The sequence below is a fragment of the Aedes aegypti genome, chromosome 3 (assembly GCF_002204515.2).
Source record: "Aedes aegypti strain LVP_AGWG chromosome 3, AaegL5.0 Primary Assembly, whole genome shotgun sequence".
Lineage (NCBI taxonomy): Eukaryota > Metazoa > Arthropoda > Insecta > Diptera > Culicidae > Aedes > Aedes aegypti.
Genome location: NC_035109.1, coordinates 58,890,519 through 58,911,785, shown reverse-complemented (window position 1 = coordinate 58,911,785; position 21,267 = coordinate 58,890,519). Strand labels below are relative to the sequence as shown.

At 36.8% G+C, this 21,267-nt stretch overlaps 1 protein-coding gene across 1 annotated transcript in view; it reads right to left on the bottom strand.

Annotated features, from left to right (window-relative positions):
- Positions 1 to 585: 585 nt before the first annotated feature.
- Positions 586 to 21,267, bottom strand: part of LOC5566575 (dipeptidase 1) — a 177,492-nt gene continuing 156,810 nt past the window's right edge. The window contains exons 7-9 of the mRNA XM_021850354.1: positions 11,669 to 11,744; positions 11,412 to 11,550; positions 586 to 1,631 (exon numbers count right to left, since the gene is read on the bottom strand). Coding sequence (XP_021706046.1) covers positions 1,524 to 1,631; positions 11,412 to 11,550; positions 11,669 to 11,744 — 323 coding nt within the window. The 3' untranslated portion in view covers positions 586 to 1,523. The remainder of the gene's footprint in view (positions 1,632 to 11,411; positions 11,551 to 11,668; positions 11,745 to 21,267) is intronic.

Below are 21,267 nucleotides of genomic sequence, written 5' to 3'. Positions count from 1 at the left end.
TTCTATTTCTGTCGTCGTAAGATGTTGAGGGTCGTGATTTTTATGGTGCTTTATTGGTGCAATCAGTGTTCTTTGTTTGCGAAGGCTTCGCTTGGTAACAGAGAGGGAATTAGAATATAATTAGCTAGCCGACAAGTGCTTTCCATTTTCATCGGTACAGAATGAAATGTGTAACAAAGCTGATGAGCAGACAAAACAAGAAGAATAATTAAAGCTACCTGAAGCAATAAAACAGTACTTCTCAGTGCCTAAAAAACCGTACTTTTTAGTACTTTTTTCAACTATGAATTCCTTTTTGATGCTTGTTTGAGCCTGATTTTTCGTTTGACCCGTTAGCAATAGGCTTACTGGACAACGTCTTGGAAAAAAACCTTAGAAGGTCATTCAAGTTACTCAGGAGTTTGAAAGCATTCTCAGTCAAATCTTGCACAAGCTTCTAGCTATTTTCCAATCAGGTAGATTTCCTCCTTCAGTAAAAGGATAATTTTTAACAAAATGACCCATATCGACAAAAATGCAATTTTTGCCAATGAACAGTTCAGATTCCGACATGGACATTCAGCCACTTATCAATTTTTTTGTGTAACAAATTTGATTCGGTCCAACATATCTGAAGGCTTTTTTACTGGTCTCACTCTTATAAAAAATGCAACTCACATTCCAAACCCAAACAGTTGTTGTAACAACATCTCCGTTTCGTGACTTCTTTTGTTCGTGTTTATTCGGTATGTAACATGTCAATAGTTTTGTTTCTACACAGTTATTGTTTGATTAAATTTCATTGGTATCGTTCACTTTTTAATGTTTTTTTTATACACAATTAGCCTAAAGGTTTTCTCTCCGTTATTTAGAATTTATTTCCACCTTTCAACATTTGAATTTCGTAACTTCGTTAGTCCATCTTTGCCCTAAATATTTAATCTTTGTTTTCTTTTTTGTCTCTTCAAATGGTTACGCTTCATTCTCTTTAGTAGTTACTTGTTGCTTTTTTCGGATTTGGATAATAACGCTATCGTTGCACTTTTATTTTACATTAGAAAAATATACGAAAATTTGGTTTTCTTGGAAAAAATTCGGTAGTGATGAGTGTTTGCGTTTCACGGTTTGCCCTTCGTTGCCACTACCATCATTGGTTTCGGCTCCTGTATGATATGCGAACTTTTTTATTCTCTTAAAATCATCTTCTTCTGTGAGTTGGTTGTTTGATTGTTGGCTTTTTTAATAATTGGTTTTACTCTTATTAACCTCCTTGAAAGTGACTGATTTCCTTCGCAGTTTTCTCAACTAGCGAAGGAAAATGTATGTACCGGTGAATTGTAATAACCTACTGTCAGGTAGTGTGAATGTGTACAATGTGAGTTGTTGCGTTACGGTGCTAGTTTGATTTCGTTTCTCCACATTCGGAGTGATGAACTTAGTATGATTGTACTTTTCCGAATTTTCAAAGACCAACCATATCTAGAATGACTTTTGGTTCAAGGGAATACCTTATAGTAGTAGCTTACGGGAAGATTTCGTTTGCGTCACGTTCGTGGCCCCGAATAGCGACAGTAGGACCTCCCAAGGATGTCCTCCGGTGGGATCGATTGGTCTATCGGCAGCATGCCCTGGGCCTCCAGTTGGTCACGCACCTAGATGAAAGAAATAGAGGGAAAAAATAGACAACTTTGATTTTCAATTCAATCTCAAACATCAATGCATCAGATTCATGTTTACCCAACAAAACGGCTTTGCTCCCTGATTTGCCGCAGCTACCGATATCAATAGTCAATTAATAATGTAATAGTAGTTTACGGAACAAGTTGCAGAATGATGATTTTTACAGCACGAGTCGTAAAATTATCCTACGAGGCTTGCCGAGTAGGATAATTACGACGAGTGCTGTAAAAATCGAGTTCTGCAACGAGTTACGTACAACATTTTTTGCAATTTCGTAAAAGACCACTTGAGGGTATCAGAAATTATGTCGGAATGCATTCACCATTATTTCACAATTTCTGAAAAATTGTTGTGTTATGATTCATTACGCAACCCAAAACAGTTACGTAATGAGAAAGCGTTGCGTAATGAATCATTACAGCACTGGTTTCAGTTAGGTAATGACTATTCCCGCACTGCTACTTCAGTGCAGGAAAGTAGGCCGTTTCATGACAAATTGGCGTGATGAAAAACAGCCTATTACGATGAGAAATTGCAAAAACCTAATTACGCAATTCATTGAACATTGAAACCGTCTCCGTGCTGCACATAATTATATTCGATCGAAACCGCTCCCTTCCAGATATACAGTGAATTAATGTCATATTCGTACAGAGCACTGTTGTCACATGAATTTGGACAAATATTATCAAAATCAAAATCAGAGCAGAGCAGAGCAGAGCAGAGCAGAGCAGAGCAGAGCAGAGCAGAGCAGAGCAGAGCAGAGCAGAGCAGAGCAGAGCAGAGCAGAGCAGAGCAGAGCAGAGCAGAGCAGAGCAGAGCAGAGCAGAGCAGAGCAGAGCAGAGCAGAGCAGAGCAGAGCAGAGCAGAGCAGAGCAGAGCAGAGCAGAGCAGAGCAGAGCAGAGCAGAGCAGAGCAGAGCAGAGCAGAGCAGAGCAGAGCAGAGCAGAGCAGAGCAGAGCAGAGCAGAGCAGAGCAGAGCAGAGCAGAGCAGAGCAGAGCAGAGCAGAGCAGAGCAGAGCAGAGCAGAGCAGAGCAGAGCAGAGCAGAGCAGAGCAGAGCAGAGCAGAGCAGAGCAGAGCAGAGCAGAGCAGAGCAGAGCAGAGCAGAGCAGAGCAGAGCAGAGCAGAGCAGAGCAGAGCAGAGCAGAGCAGAGCAGAGCAGAGCAGAGCAGAGCAGAGCAGAGCAGAGCAGAGCAGAGCAGAGCAGAGCAGAGCAGAGCAGAGCAGAGCAGAGCAGAGCAGAGCAGAGCAGAGCAGAGCAGAGCAGAGCAGAGCAGAGCAGAGCAGAGCAGAGCAGAGCAGAGCAGAGCAGAGCAGAGCAGAGCAGAGCAGAGCAGAGCAGAGCAGAGCAGAGCAGAGCAGAGCAGAGCAGAGCAGAGCAGAGCAGAGCAGAGCAGAGCAGAGCAGAGCAGAGCAGAGCAGAGCAGCAGAGCAGAGCAGAGCAGAGCAGAGCAGAGCAGAGCAGAGAAACGCCAGGAGATGGGATAGATATTGTTTTTGCCAGAAAACATTTCCAGCGGTGTTGCTAGACTGCCCTTCGTCGAAGATCGCTTCGTAAGGTAAACTGCCGTGGATGCAGCCTCTGCCTTAAACAGTGAATCAATTGCCACCCAATACGCAGCAACAAAGACATTGTCATCTCCTATTCATGTTGCAACAATTTCATTCCGCAACATCTGTTTATCAGCACTTGAACAGAATATGACAATGATCGATCATCACGTTTGCAGCGATTTTCTGGGCATTTTATTACAATTTGACAGAACTTTCTCCGTTTTGGTAAACATTGGCACATTATCGAACAGCATCCATAAAACAAATTTGGTTTTATGTTTAAAATAACTAATTAAACGCGAGTTGAAAAAGCTGCGACAATGTTGCGCCCTGTGATTGTCATGACAATATTGCGTCTGATTGTATCGTTATCCGCAAAAGTTGGGACAAACGGTTGTGAACGAGCCTGCTTTGTTGTTTGTTTTTTGTCTGCTTTGATGACAATTTGATTCACTGGCCTTAAATCGTTTATCGAGCTCCAAATCCACCAACAAACAACGTGCCTTCTCCTTAAACGTACGATTCACATCTCCGATGAACCGTTCAGCTACGGGTTCGCTCATCTTCAAGAAATTCTCAAACTGTTTACCTAGGATTTCACCAGGAGTTTCTCATGGGATTCATTCAGGAGTTCCTACAGAGATACAATTAGGAATTCTTTTAAGGATTCCATCAGGCGATTCTCCAGGAATTCCATATGGGAGTACTTCAAGGGATTCCAATAAGAGTTCCTCCAGGGTTTACATCAGAAGTTCTTTAAGAGATTCCATCAGAAATTCCTCCAGGGATGCCATAGATTTCCTTCTGGAATTCCACCTTCCTTCATAGATTCCACCTGGAATACCTCCAGGGATTCTATCAGAAGTTTTTCCAGGGATTCCGTCAGGAGATCTTCTAGGGCTTACATAAGGAGTTTCTCCAATAATTACATCTGGAGTTCCTTTTTTTTTGAATCGCCTGAAAATTTGCATACAGATTCTTTATGACCATAAATGCCATTATGCACTTTTGGACCGCCATTTTGAACCTCGCCTTATTTTTGAGAAGGGCGTATCGGAAAATGCATGGCAAATCCTTAAAAAACTGTAACTCGAAAACGGTTTGTCCGATCGATTTGAGATCTTCTACAAAGTTGTAGGTATTGCTTAGGACTATATGGAGAAAAATATGCACAGTAAAAAAAAGTTACAGGTTTTTTTTTATTTCAAAAACAAAATTTCAAAATCGATTTTCTCCAGAAACGCAGTTTCGATTTTTTTTTATTTTTGGATATGTTTAAGGGGACAACTTATGTGATTTACTGCACAATGTTTCAAAATGGAAGAATTATGGACAAAAAAGTTATGATTTTTTAAAGAATTACAGATTTTGAAAAAAAATCGAAATAGAGGAAAACATATTTTTTTTATGTGATTATTTGAAAGTACAGAAAAATTGCAATCGAAAAGTAGTTCTAGGTTGCATTAATTTCGAGATATACTCATATTTATATAAAATTTTCAAATAAAAAAAGAAAAATAGGCCCTTTTCAAGCATATTTCGTGTTTCTCCATTCCAGAAAAAAAATATTTTGATTGAGCGAATCGTAGCTAAATCGTTTATCGTTTGATCAAAACATTTTTGCTTAAGTATTGAAAAAAGAGTGCACGGTAAAAAATATAAACGATATTTTCAAATGAAAATTTGAAGCTAATAGTTCTTAAGCCCCAAGCACAATGTGAACGGTAACGCGATACATCGGCAAAACGGCATGCTTACTTATCAATCCCATGTTGACTAAATCCTTTTCAACATTGATTTGACAAGTAGAGTGTAGCTCAAGATGGGCTTGCCGTTTTGCCTTTGTTCTGTGCTGCCGCTCACATTGTGCTTGGGGCTTTAAAAACCGCAACATTGATGTTTATTAATTTTTGGATATATTTTGCGGTTGTTGTAGGTATTGTTTAGGACTATTTGAAAAAAAAAATGCACGGTAAAAAATAATGACAAATTTTTTTATTAAAAATAAAATAAAATCGATTTTCTATGAAAATGCATCTGTGATTTTTATTATTTTTGGACATGTTTTAGGGGACAACTTATGTGATTTATTGCACAATGTTTCATACTGGAAGAATTATGTAGGAGAAGGTATCGACCGTGATTGTTTTTTATTTTATTGTTTTATGGCTATAGCGGTCATGCGACTCAAAGCTAAAGGGAGTCTATAGAAGCAAATGATGGAAACGAATAGGTGCATAGGCGTCGCAAGGGAGCGACAAGATTGAAAATTTATAATTAGGTGGTGAAAATTGAGCAAGCCATTTTAAAGTCAGTAAGCATCGAAGCGTCCTGTATTTTGCCTAGCTTCTCTACTGGAAAAGGGTTGGCTCAAAGCTTCGAGCTTTGCTACCAACACAGGCAAAATACAGGAGGCTTCAATGTGCTCATATACTGACGGCAATCAACCGAACGGTTCTATCGATCGATGACTGATATTGGGAATTAACACGCAGTCAGAGATGGTTTGTCTCTATCATGTGTGCTCTTCCCGCCAGTCACCACATGATCTTGTTAGAACTGCAACAACTGATTGCCGTCAGTATATGAGCACATTGAAGCCTCCTGTATTTTGCCTGTGTTGGTAGCAAAACTCGAAGCTTTGAGCCAACCCTTTTCCAGTAGAGAAGCTAGGCAAAATACAGGACGCTTCGATGCTTACTGACTTTAAAATGGCTTGCTCAATTTTCACCACCTAATTATAAATTTTCAATCTTGTCGCTCCCTTGCGACGCCTATGCACCTATTCGTTTCCATCATTTGCTTCTATAGACTCCCTTTAGCTTTGAGTCGCATGACCGCTATAGCCATAAAACAATAAAATAAAAAAAAGGAAGAATTATGGACAAAAAAGTTATAAATTTATAATATATTAAAAATTTTGAAAAAAAAAACGAAATAGAGGAAAACAATATTTTTTATGTGTTTATTTGATAGTAGTGAAAATGCATTGGAAGAGTACTTAAGTAAAATTTTTCTAGGTTGCATCAATTTCGAGATATACTGATACTTATATAAAATTTTCAAATAAAAAAAAGAAAAATACGCCCTTTTCAAACATATTTCGTGTTTCTCCATTCCGGAAAATTTTATTTTGATTTCAACAACACAAACCAAGTCAATTCAAGTACACAACACTGAAGACGGCTTTACAATTGAGGTTGAAATACGCGTATCTGTCGAAGAATGCAATAGTAGAATTAAAAGGAACAGTACTACTCATCTTTTTGTATATTTACAGGCATTCTACTGAACAGGCTCCACAAGGGTTTTTATCACTTTTGCCTGTGTTAGTAGGTATGATGAACAAACACGTTTTTCCCATACCCATACATTTGGACATGGTAAATGAATAAAAGAAAAACGATGCTTTTTTTAAACGTACTTCATGGGTACAAAAATAATGCGCTATGTTGTCAAGTTTTATCACTGTAGCTGTAGTTCATCATTGAAAAAAATGCGGTACGAAAACTTCATGGTGTGAAGTACCTATGTAGTATATAAGGTAAGTCTGAAACCGTGAGAGCATTAGTGTTGTATCAACAGTGATTGTTCAGTGATTGTAGGTGACGTTTATTTGCCTGTGAAATTGACGTGCTACGAAAGAAGATACAGCATTATATTGTGAATTGAGGCGTTTTACAGAAGTATTTATTTTTGTTGTGCGTGAAGCTGTACAAATATCATTTTTTCGCAATGAGTTATATCAGTTCAAGATGTATTAAAGTGTTCAAACAAAGTTGTTCTAAACATTGTCGAAATCTTACGGAAGATAATATTCAGAAATTGGTTTTGTTGGGATTTGCTGAACAGAATAAATTAAATAGTAAGCTTAAAATTTGTGATTCTTGTCGTTTAAAACTGTCTAATTGAACTCAACTATCTAGAGCGAAAATATGAAGTTAATAAAAAAATAAGAAGAGAAATATTCAAGTTAAATACAATTGATGAAATTGACAGAGATAAGGTTAACGAGTTTGATGAAATGATTGCACAAATTAAATATAAATTTTCTAAAGACGGTATCACCAGGAACGAAAAACTCCAACTACTTTCAATATTGCCGAGGTCATGGACGGTTCAGAAAATAGTGGATACATTTAATACATTCAGGTATTTTGCAACACAAGCTAAACAGTTATTAGAACAAGAACAAGAACAACAAGAAAGTATTTGATATAATTAAGAAATAAAATTGCAATATAAATATAAATATAAAAAAAAAAACAAAAAAAAAAAGTAAAAACGATTTCCTTCTCCATGGTTGTACGATCTTGCTGCGATGAGAGGGCTTTACCCATTAGCCGGGCTTAGCCCTGGGGACCAAAGGTACACCGTTGTGATAGAATCACATTTATAATGCCTCGTTTAGATTTACCGTGTATATCTCGGTAGTGATGCTTCTCAGCTAAATTTTTTTTGAGTATTTTTCGATAGAAATTTTTCATATTTAAAAATATAGTTATTTTTCTGTATTCAAAAATCGCACCAAAAATATCGTTTTACATAAATTCATTTTATTTATTTTTTCAAATAATTTATTTTTTATCCAAAAATTTTCCGTTTTGAGGCAATGCGCAAGAAATTACAAACAATATGCTGCAAAACATATCCAAAAATTAAAAACATCAATTTTGCGGTTTTTAAGAACAATGAACTCTAAATTTTCATTTGAAAATTTCGTTTATATTTTTTTACCGTGCATATTTTTTAAAATACTTTAGTATATAGGTTTTGATCAAACAATAAACAATTCAGCTACGATTCACTCAATCAAAATAAAATATTTCTGGAATGGAGAAACACGAAATATGTTTAAAAAGGGCCTATTTTACTTTTTTATTTGAAAATTTTATATAAATATGAGTATATATCGAAATTGATGCAACATAGAAAAAATTTTCTTAAGTACTTTTCGATTGCAATTTTTATGTACTTTCAAATACATAAAAAATTATTGTTTTCCTCTATTTAGATTTTTTTTTTCAAAATCTGGATTTTTATAAAAAATCATAACTTTTTTGTCCATAATTCTTCCATTTTGAAACATTGTGCAATAAAACACATAAGTTGTTTAGAATTTTTTTACTTAGATTTTTTTATTTTTGGATATGTTTGAGGGGATCCAAAAAGGTGCAAAATGGCATTTTTGGTCATAAAGAATCTGTATGCAAATTTTCAGGCGATCCAAAATATACAAAAATTAAATTAAAAAAAAAAAATTCGTCAGGTTCGGTGGAATTGCTAAAAATTCGGTGGAATTCATATATATGAAAATGTTTAGGAGCTCCTCCAAGGATTCCATTAGGAGTTCTTATAGGGATTATAACAGGAGTACCTTAAAGGGCTTCCATCAGAGTTCTTCTTGGGATTTCATCAAGAGTTCTTACAGGTACGCAATCAAAAGTTTATCTAGGGATTCCATCAGAAGTTCCTCTAAGTCCTTCCACAGGAGTTCTTCTAAGGATTTCACCAGGAGTTCCTCAAAGGATTCATTCAGGAGTTCCTACAGGGATTCAATAAGTATTCCTCTAAGGATTTCTTCTCAGGAGTTCTTTCAGGGAATCCATTAGGAGTTCTTCCAGGAATTCCAAGAAGAGTTCCTCCAGGGATTACATCAGAAGTTCTTTAAGGGATTCCATCAGGAGTTTCTCCATGGATTCCAGCAAAGAGTTTCTTCAGAGATTCCACCTGGAATGCATTCAGGGGTTCTTTCAGAAGTTCAGATTCCATTTTGAATTCCTCCAGGGATTCCATAAGAACAGATTCCAACAGGAGTTCTTTCAAGGATATCATCTTAAATTCCTCCAGGGATTCCATAAGAAAATTCCTTCTGGGATTCCACCTGCATCAGAAGTTCCTTCAGATATTCCACCTGGAATTCCTCCAGAGATTATATCAAGAGTTCCTCCAGGGATTTCGTCAGAAAACCTTCAAGGGCTTACATAAGGAGTTCCTCCAATATTTCCAAAGCTCCTCCAAGGATTCCACCAGGAGTTCTTATAGGGATTCTAGCAGGAGTACCTTAAGGGGCAAGAGAAAATGGCAAGAAGGTCAGAACTGAAAGGGCAGTTTTCTCCTTTTTAAACGGCAGGTTGATAAAAATAAAAACACACAGCCTTTTTATTTGGCAAATAAAAAAGCCTGATGTTTTTATTTTCTTTGATTTATCTGTTCAAGGGGGGAAAACTGCTTTTTCAGTTTTGGCTTTTGCATCATTTTTACTTGGGCCTTAAGGACATCCATCAGAGTTCTTCTGGGGATTTCATCAGGAGTTTCATTAGGGATTCCATCAAGAGTTCTTTAGAGAATCCACATGGATTTCCTCCAGAGATTATATCAGGAGTTCCTCAAGAATTAACATCAGTTCCTCGAAGAACTCCATCAGGATTTCTTCAAGAGATATCATAAAGAGTTCCTCTAGAGATTAGATCAGGATTTTTATCTGGAGTCTTATCAGGAATTCCTCCAGGGATTTCGCCAGGAGTTCTTTCAGAGATTTTACCTGGAATTTCTCCAGATACTATATCAGGAGTTCCTCAAGGGGATGCATCAGGTTTTTTTTTGATTCCTTCAGGGATTTAGTCAGAAACTGTTTCAGAGATTTCACCTGGAAGTTCTCCAGAAACTGTTTCAGGAGTTGCATAAGGATTTCTTTTAGGGATTTTATAAGGAGTTCCTCCAGAGATTCCATCAGGGTATAAAGAATTCTTTCAGAAATTTCAACACGAGTTTCATCTCCTCTAGAGATAACATCAAAACTTCAGATATTCCACCTGGAACTCATCCATGGATTACATCAGAAGTTCTTCTAGGGATTACATCAAGAGATCCTCCAGGGATTCCATCTGGAGTTCGTTCAGAGACTCCATCTGGAATTCCTACGGGGGTTCTTTCAGAATTTCCTCTACGGATTCCATGAGGAGTTCTTTCGGAGATTGCACCTGGAATTCCTCTAGAGATTATATCAGGGGTTTCTCGAGGAATTCCATCAGGGTTTTTTCTTGGGATTGTAACGAAGTTCCACCAGGTTTATTATCAGGAGTCCAAGGATTTCATCAGAAGTTCCTATAAGAATCCCGTCAGGAGTTCCCTTACAGAGTTCCAGAGATTTCATCAGAAGATCTTCTAGGGATTCTATCAAAAAGTTTCTCTGGCGATTTCATCACAAAAACTGTTATAGCCATCTCTGGAGGAATTATCGGAGGCAGTCTTAGAGTAAGCCTTTAAGAATTGCTTAAGAAATCACTTGAGGATTTTTTTTTTTTGGATTGATCGTTGAAGGAATCAGTGGAGGAAATCCTGAATAATTTATAGAAGATTTTGCTGAATCTGTGGATAAATTTCTAGAGGAATTATTAGTAGAATTACTGGCAAAATTCCAGGAAGAATTTCTGGTGGAATCCCTAGTGCTATAGTGTTTTAGTCACCATCGGTTGTTTAATTTGGAGATTGTTGATAATTAACGATTATTACTACACACTGAAACACGATTCCAACGTTTCGAATTAGAGTATCGTCGTACTTGCCATATGATAAACGAATGCGAAAATGGCAACTTTGGCAAAAAACGCTCTCAGTGGAAGTGCTCATAATATACTAAGCTGAAAAGCAAGTTTTCTCCCAGTGAGGACGTTATGCTAAGAAAAAGAAGAAGAAGATGATCTGTTAATAATATTCCAAACTAGTGCTTACTGGTTATAATCCGATTTTTGACACGATTATTTTATTTTGAAACAATGCAATACGTCAAACGTGCCACCATTTTCCATAAAAGTAAAAAGTGGCGCTGAAGTTGCCACTGTTATGCAGTACACATTCTTGAAAAAACAACAATATATTTTGTTCCAAACACATTCCGTGTTCATTCAGGGCTTCAACTTTGCAGAAGAATACCCCCTTGAAAATCTTACCACAAATTAGTTTTTCCTGAAGGTCCCACCTACCCCGAATTCTCACTTGCACCAGGGTACCTTACAGAGTTTTGTTAAATTTACGAATATAAATTACAGATGAAAGTAAATAGAAACATTTTTTATACACCAATGTCATTCATATATCAATTGATAGTCTTTTACATCTTCGATGTGACAGCACTGTACGAACACGAATGCGAGTCACTGTACTCACCTGCCCTTAGTCTCCGTCCCGACTCACCTGTTCTACTTGTTTGAAAACTCTAATTAAATTTTTCCCCGCCAGCTTGGCGATATCCTCCTCGGTCCACTTCTCCGACTCCAGCAGCTCGGCGAACAAATACGGATACCGCGAGACATCCTCCAGCCCTTGGGGAACTCTGATTTGGTTGTTTTGATGTCGACGTGAAAGGAAAACATGAAACATAGAAAAAAACGCGCGTTAATTCATGGAATCAGAATTAAAAGTTGCGGCGAGGCTATTTTCGGCTCACTTACAGATTTACGCCATCGTAACCGGCTCCGATGCCCACGTGGTCAACCCCGGCCACGTCCCGGATGTGATTGATGTGCGCTGCGGGGGGAGGGGCGTCCACAAAAACAGGTTTCCGGAGGGGGCCATCACCGAATTTTACAGCCACCGAATGGACGAGTTACGGCGATTCGTTGAGCGGAAAAGGAAGATAGAACAGGCATTTTAATTAAAAATTGAGTCTTTAATTAAAACAATTTGTTAATAATGTAGCAATGGTTCTGTGGCATACAATCAAGGACAAGTATGAGATGGGGGTCATTTTTTTCTGCTTGTTCCAGGTGTATAGGAAATTGAGGGAAATGAAAGCCACAGTAAACGGAAGGCAGCTAGAGTGAGTTGGTCGGTTTGGATGGAAGGTTGGCACAAAGGCAGCAGGAAGTGCTAATTAAAAGTTTTACCCTGATTTACGAGAAAAACGGCTTTAGTTTTGGATGGAGACTTTGAGATTGTGTTGAAATATTGAGAGCATCAGAAGGCTTCTGTTGTTGAAGGACAATGCTCTTCATAGGATCAAAGTGTTTCTATTTATAAAAGTTTTAATCTCAGATGAGAGAAGCGATGTTCTAGGATTTTCCACCCCTTATAAGCAGTTTTTTCTATCCCATACTCAAAATGCAGTTTCAATAATAAGCAACAATATTTAGGTTAAGAAGTTAGCAGTTTTCTAGTTTTTTAATCCTGCAACCTGAAAATCGAATGAAAATTCGATCGAATTCATTCTTTCTTTCAAGAATTGCATTGCAACTAACAGAAAAACGACGCGAATAAACTCGTTGAGTTTTTCATTAAACATGAAAACAATCAGATGAGAAATATAGGAGATTGAGTAATCTGCGATTATTAAGGTGAAGATATCGAAGCCAAACTTCAAATTTTCAACAGCACAAATCTGGAGAACCGATCATCACCAGCTAGTGACCAATCGATTAAGTTTTCAGCTTAAACGGATGCTTGGTTCTCCAGATTTGTGCTCTTGATAATCTGAGGTTTGGCTTCGATTCATCTTCACCTTAATTTCGTATAAGAAAATGAATTTGATGTTTTATAAGTACAACTCATTGTGTGGGCTTCTATAAAAAATACTATCTTCTAGCGGTAGTATTATAATGGAGAATGGTAGAATATATAATTAGTAAAATATTTGATTTCGATTATAAAATTCTGATTATTGTTATGTATAAGTGTATAAGGTATGAATGCATGAAGGAACTACGTATGTGTGAATAATGTTATCAGAGCGACAGTTTCACGATTTGTGGCCTCTAGCATGTTGCCCACTGGTGTAGTGCTGAATGAAGCGCAAAATTTTTCGGAATCAAAACTTTCAGAAAAAATCGGCAATTTAAAAACGTTGCCACTGGAGTAGAACCTGATTCTAAACTTAATGTTTAAAAACAAATTTTGATAATTGAAGAAGAGTTCATTTTTGTTCTCTTGAGTTTTCATTCCATGAGACACTTGAAAAATTAATTAAAATGTTTGATAATCACGTTTGATCCAGGTTTTGATAAACATTGTTTTAAAATAATTACAAAGGATGACTAATTGTTTTTTTCGGCAGCTTTGTTCTCTTCGGCATGAGTATCCTTTTGAAAGCTATTGGACTCAAAATTTGCATCTTACTGTGGAATTTCAGATGATTTAGTAGATAAAAATCTTCCATACTGAATAGAAAAAAACGAAGAAGCTGTAAGAAAACTCTATACTAAAAATTGAGGGACAACTTTTTGGTAGAAATCCAAGGATATTCATTAGCCTGGGACACGGTTATATGAAAAATTTAGATTCTAAATTTTGTCCCACACTAATATTCATGTATTGGAAAATATATCTCAGATGAAAATGAACTTGGATACGACGCGTAGTTTTTCTGCTACATTACCTTGTGTTTTGGTGCATTTCTTATGTCAAAATTCAACCTTTCTGTAACCTTTGAATCAATAGTTTTAACACAACTTTTTCGGCGGAGATATAGCTGTATGAAGTTGACCATTTTGTATGGGAAAATGACTTTGGTGCATTTTATATGTCCGATACTGTACATAATTTGAATCTTTACACATGTGCCTGGCTTCACGGTGTAGGATAAACACAAATGAAAACCGTATGTTTATAAAACATTTATATTTTTCCTTCAAAGTGTGGATCAAAAGCTTATACAATTGATGTAAAAATCGTCCGATTTCATCAATTATTTTGTTTAATGAAAAAGTTCCTCTTTGTAGTGCTCCTTCAAGAACAATACACTCGGGGACGGACCTGGTGTAGTGGTTAGAACACTCGCCTCTCACGCCGAGGACCTGGGATCAAATCCCATCCCCGACATAGTCACTTATGACGTAAAAAGTTATGGTGACGACTTCCTTCGGAAGGGAAGTAAAGCCGTTGGTCCCGAGATGAACTAGCCTAGGGCTAAAAATCTCGATAATAAAGTCAAACCAACCAACCAACAATACACACTTAAAAAATATTACGGATTACGGTGAAATTTCACCGTCATCTCAACAGCTGAAGCTTCGGTGAAAAATTACCGAACAATCTGTAAAATCTTTGAACAAAATCATGAAGAAAAACAAGAAAATGGTACAAGACCGAGGATCGAACTCCCGACTCACCGATCAGGAAGCAGGCTTGCTACCACTAAGCCAGCTTTCACTGCTTGTTAGTGGTGTGCAAAAACTGAAACAAAAGGAAGCTCATGCCTGCCAGAGCGACTGTCATATGATTTCACAGAAGTTCGGTGAAAATAATGATGTTACCGAACTGTTCGTTCGTATTTCACAGGGTTACAGTAAAATTGTTTGTTTCACGTATTTTCTTCGGTAAAGTAATAGATTTTACGGATATTCTCCGGTAAAATAATTGATTTCACGGATTTTGTCGGTAAAATAGAAGATTGCACTGGAAAATCTGTGTTGTTGTTGTTTACAATTCAAATTCGGTGATTTATTTCACAGGATACTGCGATTTATTTTAAGTGTGTAGGTATACTATAAATGCAAGGAAGCTTAAATTTCAAGCAAAACTTCTTATTTCAATCATGTTTTGGACAAAATCTTGTCTACTAGGGGAACATCGAACCTAGTATGTATTAAATAATAATTCCTAATTGTCTGGTTAATCCATGTCAATTGACACCACATTTTCAAGCTCGTGGTGATACATCTCTGTGCAGCCAGATCGATTTTCTCGGATTTTTATTTCTGCAGAAATGTCTTTGTTTTTTAATTTTATTTGTTATCTGTAACAAATTTTCGTTATTAAGTATTTTATCCAATTTTATTGTGACCTTTACAGTAGGGTAAAAGCACCGGTTTTGGCCAGCCTAAGAGAAAATATAAATAAAAAATCAATGGGAAGTCGTATTTATACCACAAATATGTCTAATGTAAGCTTTCAATCCATATTATGTGTGTGAAATATCAAAACTGAGCTAAAACCATTTTTTTGCTTTCAAAATCCCGTTGGTCAATATAGGCCAACGGAACCAGTTTCGGCCAGAGATTTAGCTTCGCTTCCTAATTTGGCCAATTGCATTGATTTCTCATGTGAGTGGCCAAATTAGGTATATGGGAGTTGAAATTATAAGGAAAATGAATTGTTTTTCTTATGTTTTGAATCAATTTGCACGAGTAAATGAATGTAGCTTTATCATATGAATATAATCTACTGAACACAAAAGGTTTCATGCTGATTGGCTATTTAAAACGGTGTATAATCCACTATGGCTACAACTGGCGTATGGCCAAAACCGGTGCTTCTACCCTACTGGGTGTCGACATTGAAGATTCAAATTTCTGTAACTTCGCAATCGTTCAATCGATTTTGATGAAATTTACAGAGAAAACCATTTAAAAAGTTATATTTTGATTAATGTATTGAAAATTTTGAATTCGGTGATGGTTAAGGACTTATGTCCAAATTTGGTGGGGGAGGTTATTCACAATGAAAATAATCGGGAAAAAGCAAGAAATTTCGTCGAAAACTTAAAAAACAATCAATTGAACATTGATTCATTGACATTCATTCATAGACATTCGTGTATGTTCATTGTTCACGCAACTGAAGTATCGCCCAAAACCGACGAAGATGGTGCGCTTCAGTACGTCGGGCAATGGCGTGATGCTACGCTGTAGGTATCAAGGTAGGTTACGATGGTAACAATCATTTACTAGTTAAAAATAATTTGGCCAATTTTTTAGCGTTTTTCTAGTTTTTTTTTTGTCGGTGCTATTCTTTCATTTTAAAATGAATTATATTGAAATTTTAAGTCAAAAACTTCAAATCAAGATTGCTTGAGATTCCTCCTATGGATTTTTTAAATTGATCCAGAGGTGCCGAATGACCTCAGGAATTGAGCCCTGTGCTCAGTTTGGATGAACATTTTTTTTTGCATAATAACGGTCTGTCGGGCACCGTGTCTATGCTATGCTATGCTCGTAAAATTAAAAATCATTATATTATGTTTTCAATTTGAAAATAGATTATCATTTTTCATACATCCAAAAGTCTTGCATGAGCCGCAATCATGGGTCTGGAGGGCCGCATGATTAGTACACACTTAAAATATTTCACCGTAGTCCGTGAATTCGAACAGTTGATCAGTTCGGTAAAATAAAACACCGTAATAAAATTTAAATTCACCGTACCGTAATATGGGGTGTATTTGATCGCTGTTGAGTGATTTTGTTCTATAATTCCTTGTAGGATCCATGTATTATCATCAAAATATTTTTAAAACCTGTACTGGGTGGATTGTTATTGAAATTCATCAACGAAATTTTGATGAAATATTATCATAATAGTAAAACAAAATTTTTAATCAAAAAGTGAAGTTTTCCGGGTGAAGTTTGTAGCATGATCACTTTTGTGTAAATATTATTTTAAGATTTTTTCAATATAAATATAGATGTACATAAATTGTTACACAATTATATTGTTTTTCATGTTCTTCAATGTTAATTGATTATTCGTGTTAATTAATTTTTCGTTTTAATCATATATTATTTCATTGTCAAAATTAACAAATTCATTAGTTCACTTAAATATATGCGATATTGAATCAGTGTTCAAAATGAAATGCATTTTTCCAAAACCGCATACAAAACTTGCATACAAGTTACACACTACACCACAAAACACAAATAAGCCTAAGGTTTAAAGTTCAAGCCCGAACGTTAACGATCGTCATAAATAGATCGGAGTCCAAAAATAGACGAAACGATACAGGTCATTCAGATGGAATGGTAGCGAAAGAGATAGCGCTTCAATCGGTTCTCATTCGTAGTTGATGAGGATCGTCGTTTGAAAAGGTCGTGAACTTACTTCGGTGATTTTACGTACTTCAGTCCACGAAGATGTAAAATCACACCTTATCTGAGGACTTTCAGAATCTCTACTCCTCCATTTTGACCTGGGCCGTGGAAGAGGCGAGAGTGCGTGAATAATCGTTAAGTGTCGCGGTGTGTTTAATTAGGTAATAGTTCAAAATGCGAGAAGTCTTTTAGATTAGAAATTGTTGTGTGGCGAATTTTTGTTAATGCGTCTAACAGCCGTTCGACGGCTTTTTATTCAGGATCTGCGTCTAGCGATCTACGGCCCAAGCTCGGCACACCGCATCTGCTCGCTAAACGTTGCTCTCGACCCCACGCTTCAGCGTTCAAAAGTCCCGGTTTGAGGGGAAAGCCGGAAGGGAACAAACCGTTCCGACAGAGCGGCCATCACCAATTTCTATTAGCGTGGACAGGCCACGTGTGAAGCCTCCGACGATCCCCACCGTCGTCAACTGCGTCATCCGTCACCGACGCAAGTGATTTCCAGCGTGCGACACTTTACCAAGAGGTAATTCCAAAAAGTCGCAGTTCGTTGCTGTATTTGGAGTGGTAGTCGCAATACCACCATAATCGATTTGCTAAATTTGGACTTCTACTTTGCCGTCGCATTCTTCGTCCGGCACTTCTACTTTGCCAACCCATTCAACGGCCGTCGCTTCTGCTTTGCCGGCGGCATTCTTCGCAGCATCTAAAAGGGTCCGTGAGTACAAGCCAAACAAACTAACCATGCACATGCGTTAAAACTCCACACAACTAACCGAGCTCGGAAAGAAGAAGATGATCGATAAATGTCGATAGAATCAGATTAGAAATTCGCACACACATTAGGGAAAGTAGGAAGAAGAATGAAGGAAAGGAACACAAAAATATGAATAAAACCTAGGTTATCAAATTTGAGTAAAGCTCTAAATGTTTTTGCTGTTCTCAACTAAATTATGTTTTTTTGGGTGCACGACGTTAGGCATAAATACGTTAGGCATAAAGACGTTAGGCATAAGTACGATAGGCATAAATACGATAGGCATAATGGACGTTTGGCATAATAGATGTTTGGCATAATGGACGTTAGGCATAATGGACGATAGGCATAATTTTCAAAATGAAAATAGAAATCGTTTACTGGAAAAGTGGATTGACTTTTTTGATATTTTTTTTTCCTATCTTCATTAACGAGATTTTAAGCCCTGGGCTAGTTCATCTCGGGACCAACGGCTTTACTTCCCTTCCGAAGGAAGTCGTAACTATGACTTTCATGTCATAAGTGACTATCTCGGGGTTGGGATTTGATCCCAGGTCCTCAGCGTGAGTAGCGTGAGTGGCGTGAGTTCTAACCATAGAGCAAAGCCATGCTGAAGGTATCTTAGTTCGGTTCCTAGTCGATCCAGCATCTTTTCGTTTTCTTCACTTTCTTGGCCATGAAGCATAATCGTGTATCGTGCACAAATGAGAAAGTCAAGAATAAGAACGATGCTGTACATGATCTGTTGCTCATCTCTTGGGTTTGGTTTTACACATATAACTGGCAAATTTTCCATCAGAGATTATTCTTTTTTAAATTGAAGGCTGTTCTTTATGTTTTTGATGTCAACAAAATTATTGGAGTTAGTGCTGCTAATGTCTTAATCAGAAAATTTCCCTTCTTCTATAAATAAGCTGTTCTTTCGAGACATTAATGTCATTATTGCTTTTAATATTTCCATCATACATTTTCCCTTCTTTGTATCATAGGCTTTATAAAGTACTTATACGACTAATTAAATGGTTGGAGGAAAAGACTGTTTGAGAAATTACCTTCTTCCAATATATGTTGTTATTTGTATTTTTATTTTTCTAATAGTGTTTGGAATTGTAGATGTAAATATGTCCATCCGAAATTTTCGTTACGACTTGCTGTTGATTGATTATGAGTAACACTGGGTAATCAAATAAGTTGTAGGAGCTCTATGGGAACATTGGGAATATCATTTTTCTCCTAAATGCACGCCATGTTTAATGCTAGATACTGTTGAATTTGAACTTGACTTTTGTAATTAAAATAAATATCTAAATTTTCCAACTCGACGAATATCGAGGAAATTGATTGAAAATCATCGAAAATTGTTTGCACAAGTAGCAAAGGAACCGTTCTCACTACATTTAATTGACGAGCAGACTCGAAGTAGCAATGTAACGCCAAGAAGATAGTTGTCATACTACCAGAAAATTATTGCTAAAGATAATGTCACCTATCATAACATAAATTCTTGACTTGCCTCTCGATTATTGTCTTCAAGGTACTCATTTGCACTATAAGTATTTATATTTATATGGAAGATTTCCCTTCTTTAGAATTAACTCAATTATGTAAGAGAAATATAACAAAAAAATGTCATATACTCATTAAAATAAACATCTTTAGAAACAAATAACACTTTGAATGCACATCGCAAATTTAAATTGATACTTACAAAAATGAATTGAGCTGGATTTTAGAATGATAACAATAAAAATGACAACCAATTTTCCTCCATATCTGTCATTCGGTTCATGGTCACAATTCATAGCACCAAAAAAAGTCATTTAATACCAGCCAATCAATCCACCCTTTCGTAACGCTTTTTGTATGAACATCGCACTTTTTTATGAACTGTCACACCTTAAGGATAGATACCTACCCCCATCAGCACAATTGTATTTGTAAATGGGCCCGAAAATTGTCCGATATAAGACGAGTTTCAAATGACACACGCGCAAGTTATTTTATGCCAAACGTCTATTATGCCTAACGTATATTATGCCTAACATCCATTATGCCTAATGTCTTTATGCCTAACGTCCATTATGCCTAACATCCTTATGCCTAACGTCCTTATGCCTAACGTCTTTATGCCTAATGGGGTATACTCTGTTTTTTTGTAGTATGTTAATGCTTTCCCTGTAACAGTTTTTGGTCTTCGAGATTTCTCACGTTTCGCGTCGTTCTACCTGTTTCTTTTTCTGTTTTTTTTTTGTACGCCAGGATAGACTGCCTGGGAAATCAGTCTCTCCAGACAGGGAAATTTGAATAAGTGAGTTCTTCCAGTGATGATACTCGTGAGTGGTGTCTTTTTGTGTCGGTAGAACGACGGTCAGCATCAAATATTTTTTGAGAATCGCTTAAAGCGACCTCTATAACTGAGAAATCTCGATCCACTATACCTTTTGAGTTTTCTGTATCGTTTCCTAAATTGCTATTTGGACTCTTATAAAACAAACCCGCCCTTGGGTTTCTTGCCGGGCAAACATAACTCGACAGACGGTCCTCTTCGGAGGTGGCGCTAAAGCCGTCTGTTTCTTGAGCCAGGGAACGAAACAGGAGACGTAAAACCTTTAGCCGTATTTTAAATTGATCAATTACTACGATAGCTTTCCAAAATTAAAAAAAATATGCTTACAACTTGTTGATAAATCGGTCAATTTTAGAATTGAATGTTATGAATTTCAGAATATAACACATCAAACGCCTAAAAGTATGCAATTTCATTTGAAATTACCAACCCGCTCACAAAAACGTTGATTATTTCTCTGAACATGATTTTTTATCCTCAACGCAGATCCAAAACTGAGTTCACAGAACACATTCGGAATGTATGAAATAGTACATTTAAATGATGTATTTATATAGCCTTAGCAATTGTCGATTGTTTGGAGAAGATCTCTTCAACAGTTCATCAAACATTTCCTAACTGTTGTACCATAGAATAATTGTTTCAAATGTCAAACTGGTATTAGGAATATCAAGAGTAGCTATCAGGAAATTCGACATCACGGAAATTGTGATAATTGAAATCAGATCAAAGCTCTCTTGACAGTCTTTACATGTGGGTACGGAAATGACCAACTTCTTCCCACTGACCAACTACACCCTGAATTACGGTACTCTGTTAATTTATTTCACCAAATTTTTCAGCTGTTGAGATTACGGTGGAATTTACGAATTCCTGTAAAATAATTCTAATATGTGCCACTGCCCTAATGGTGTATTCACAAAATTAGTGCAAGATATAATACCTTTTTCCACCCAGAAGTTCATAAATGCTTAAGCCACTTCTGGGTCAAATACTTATAGAACAAGGTTTCATAATTGTTTTTGCTGAACTCTTGCTTTTATGTTTCGGTATGGGTCACCTTAGTGAGATGAGTTTAGTGGCGATATAAATCATAAAAATCTAAAAAATTAACGCTGTCATAAATGTTAACGATACTTTGGA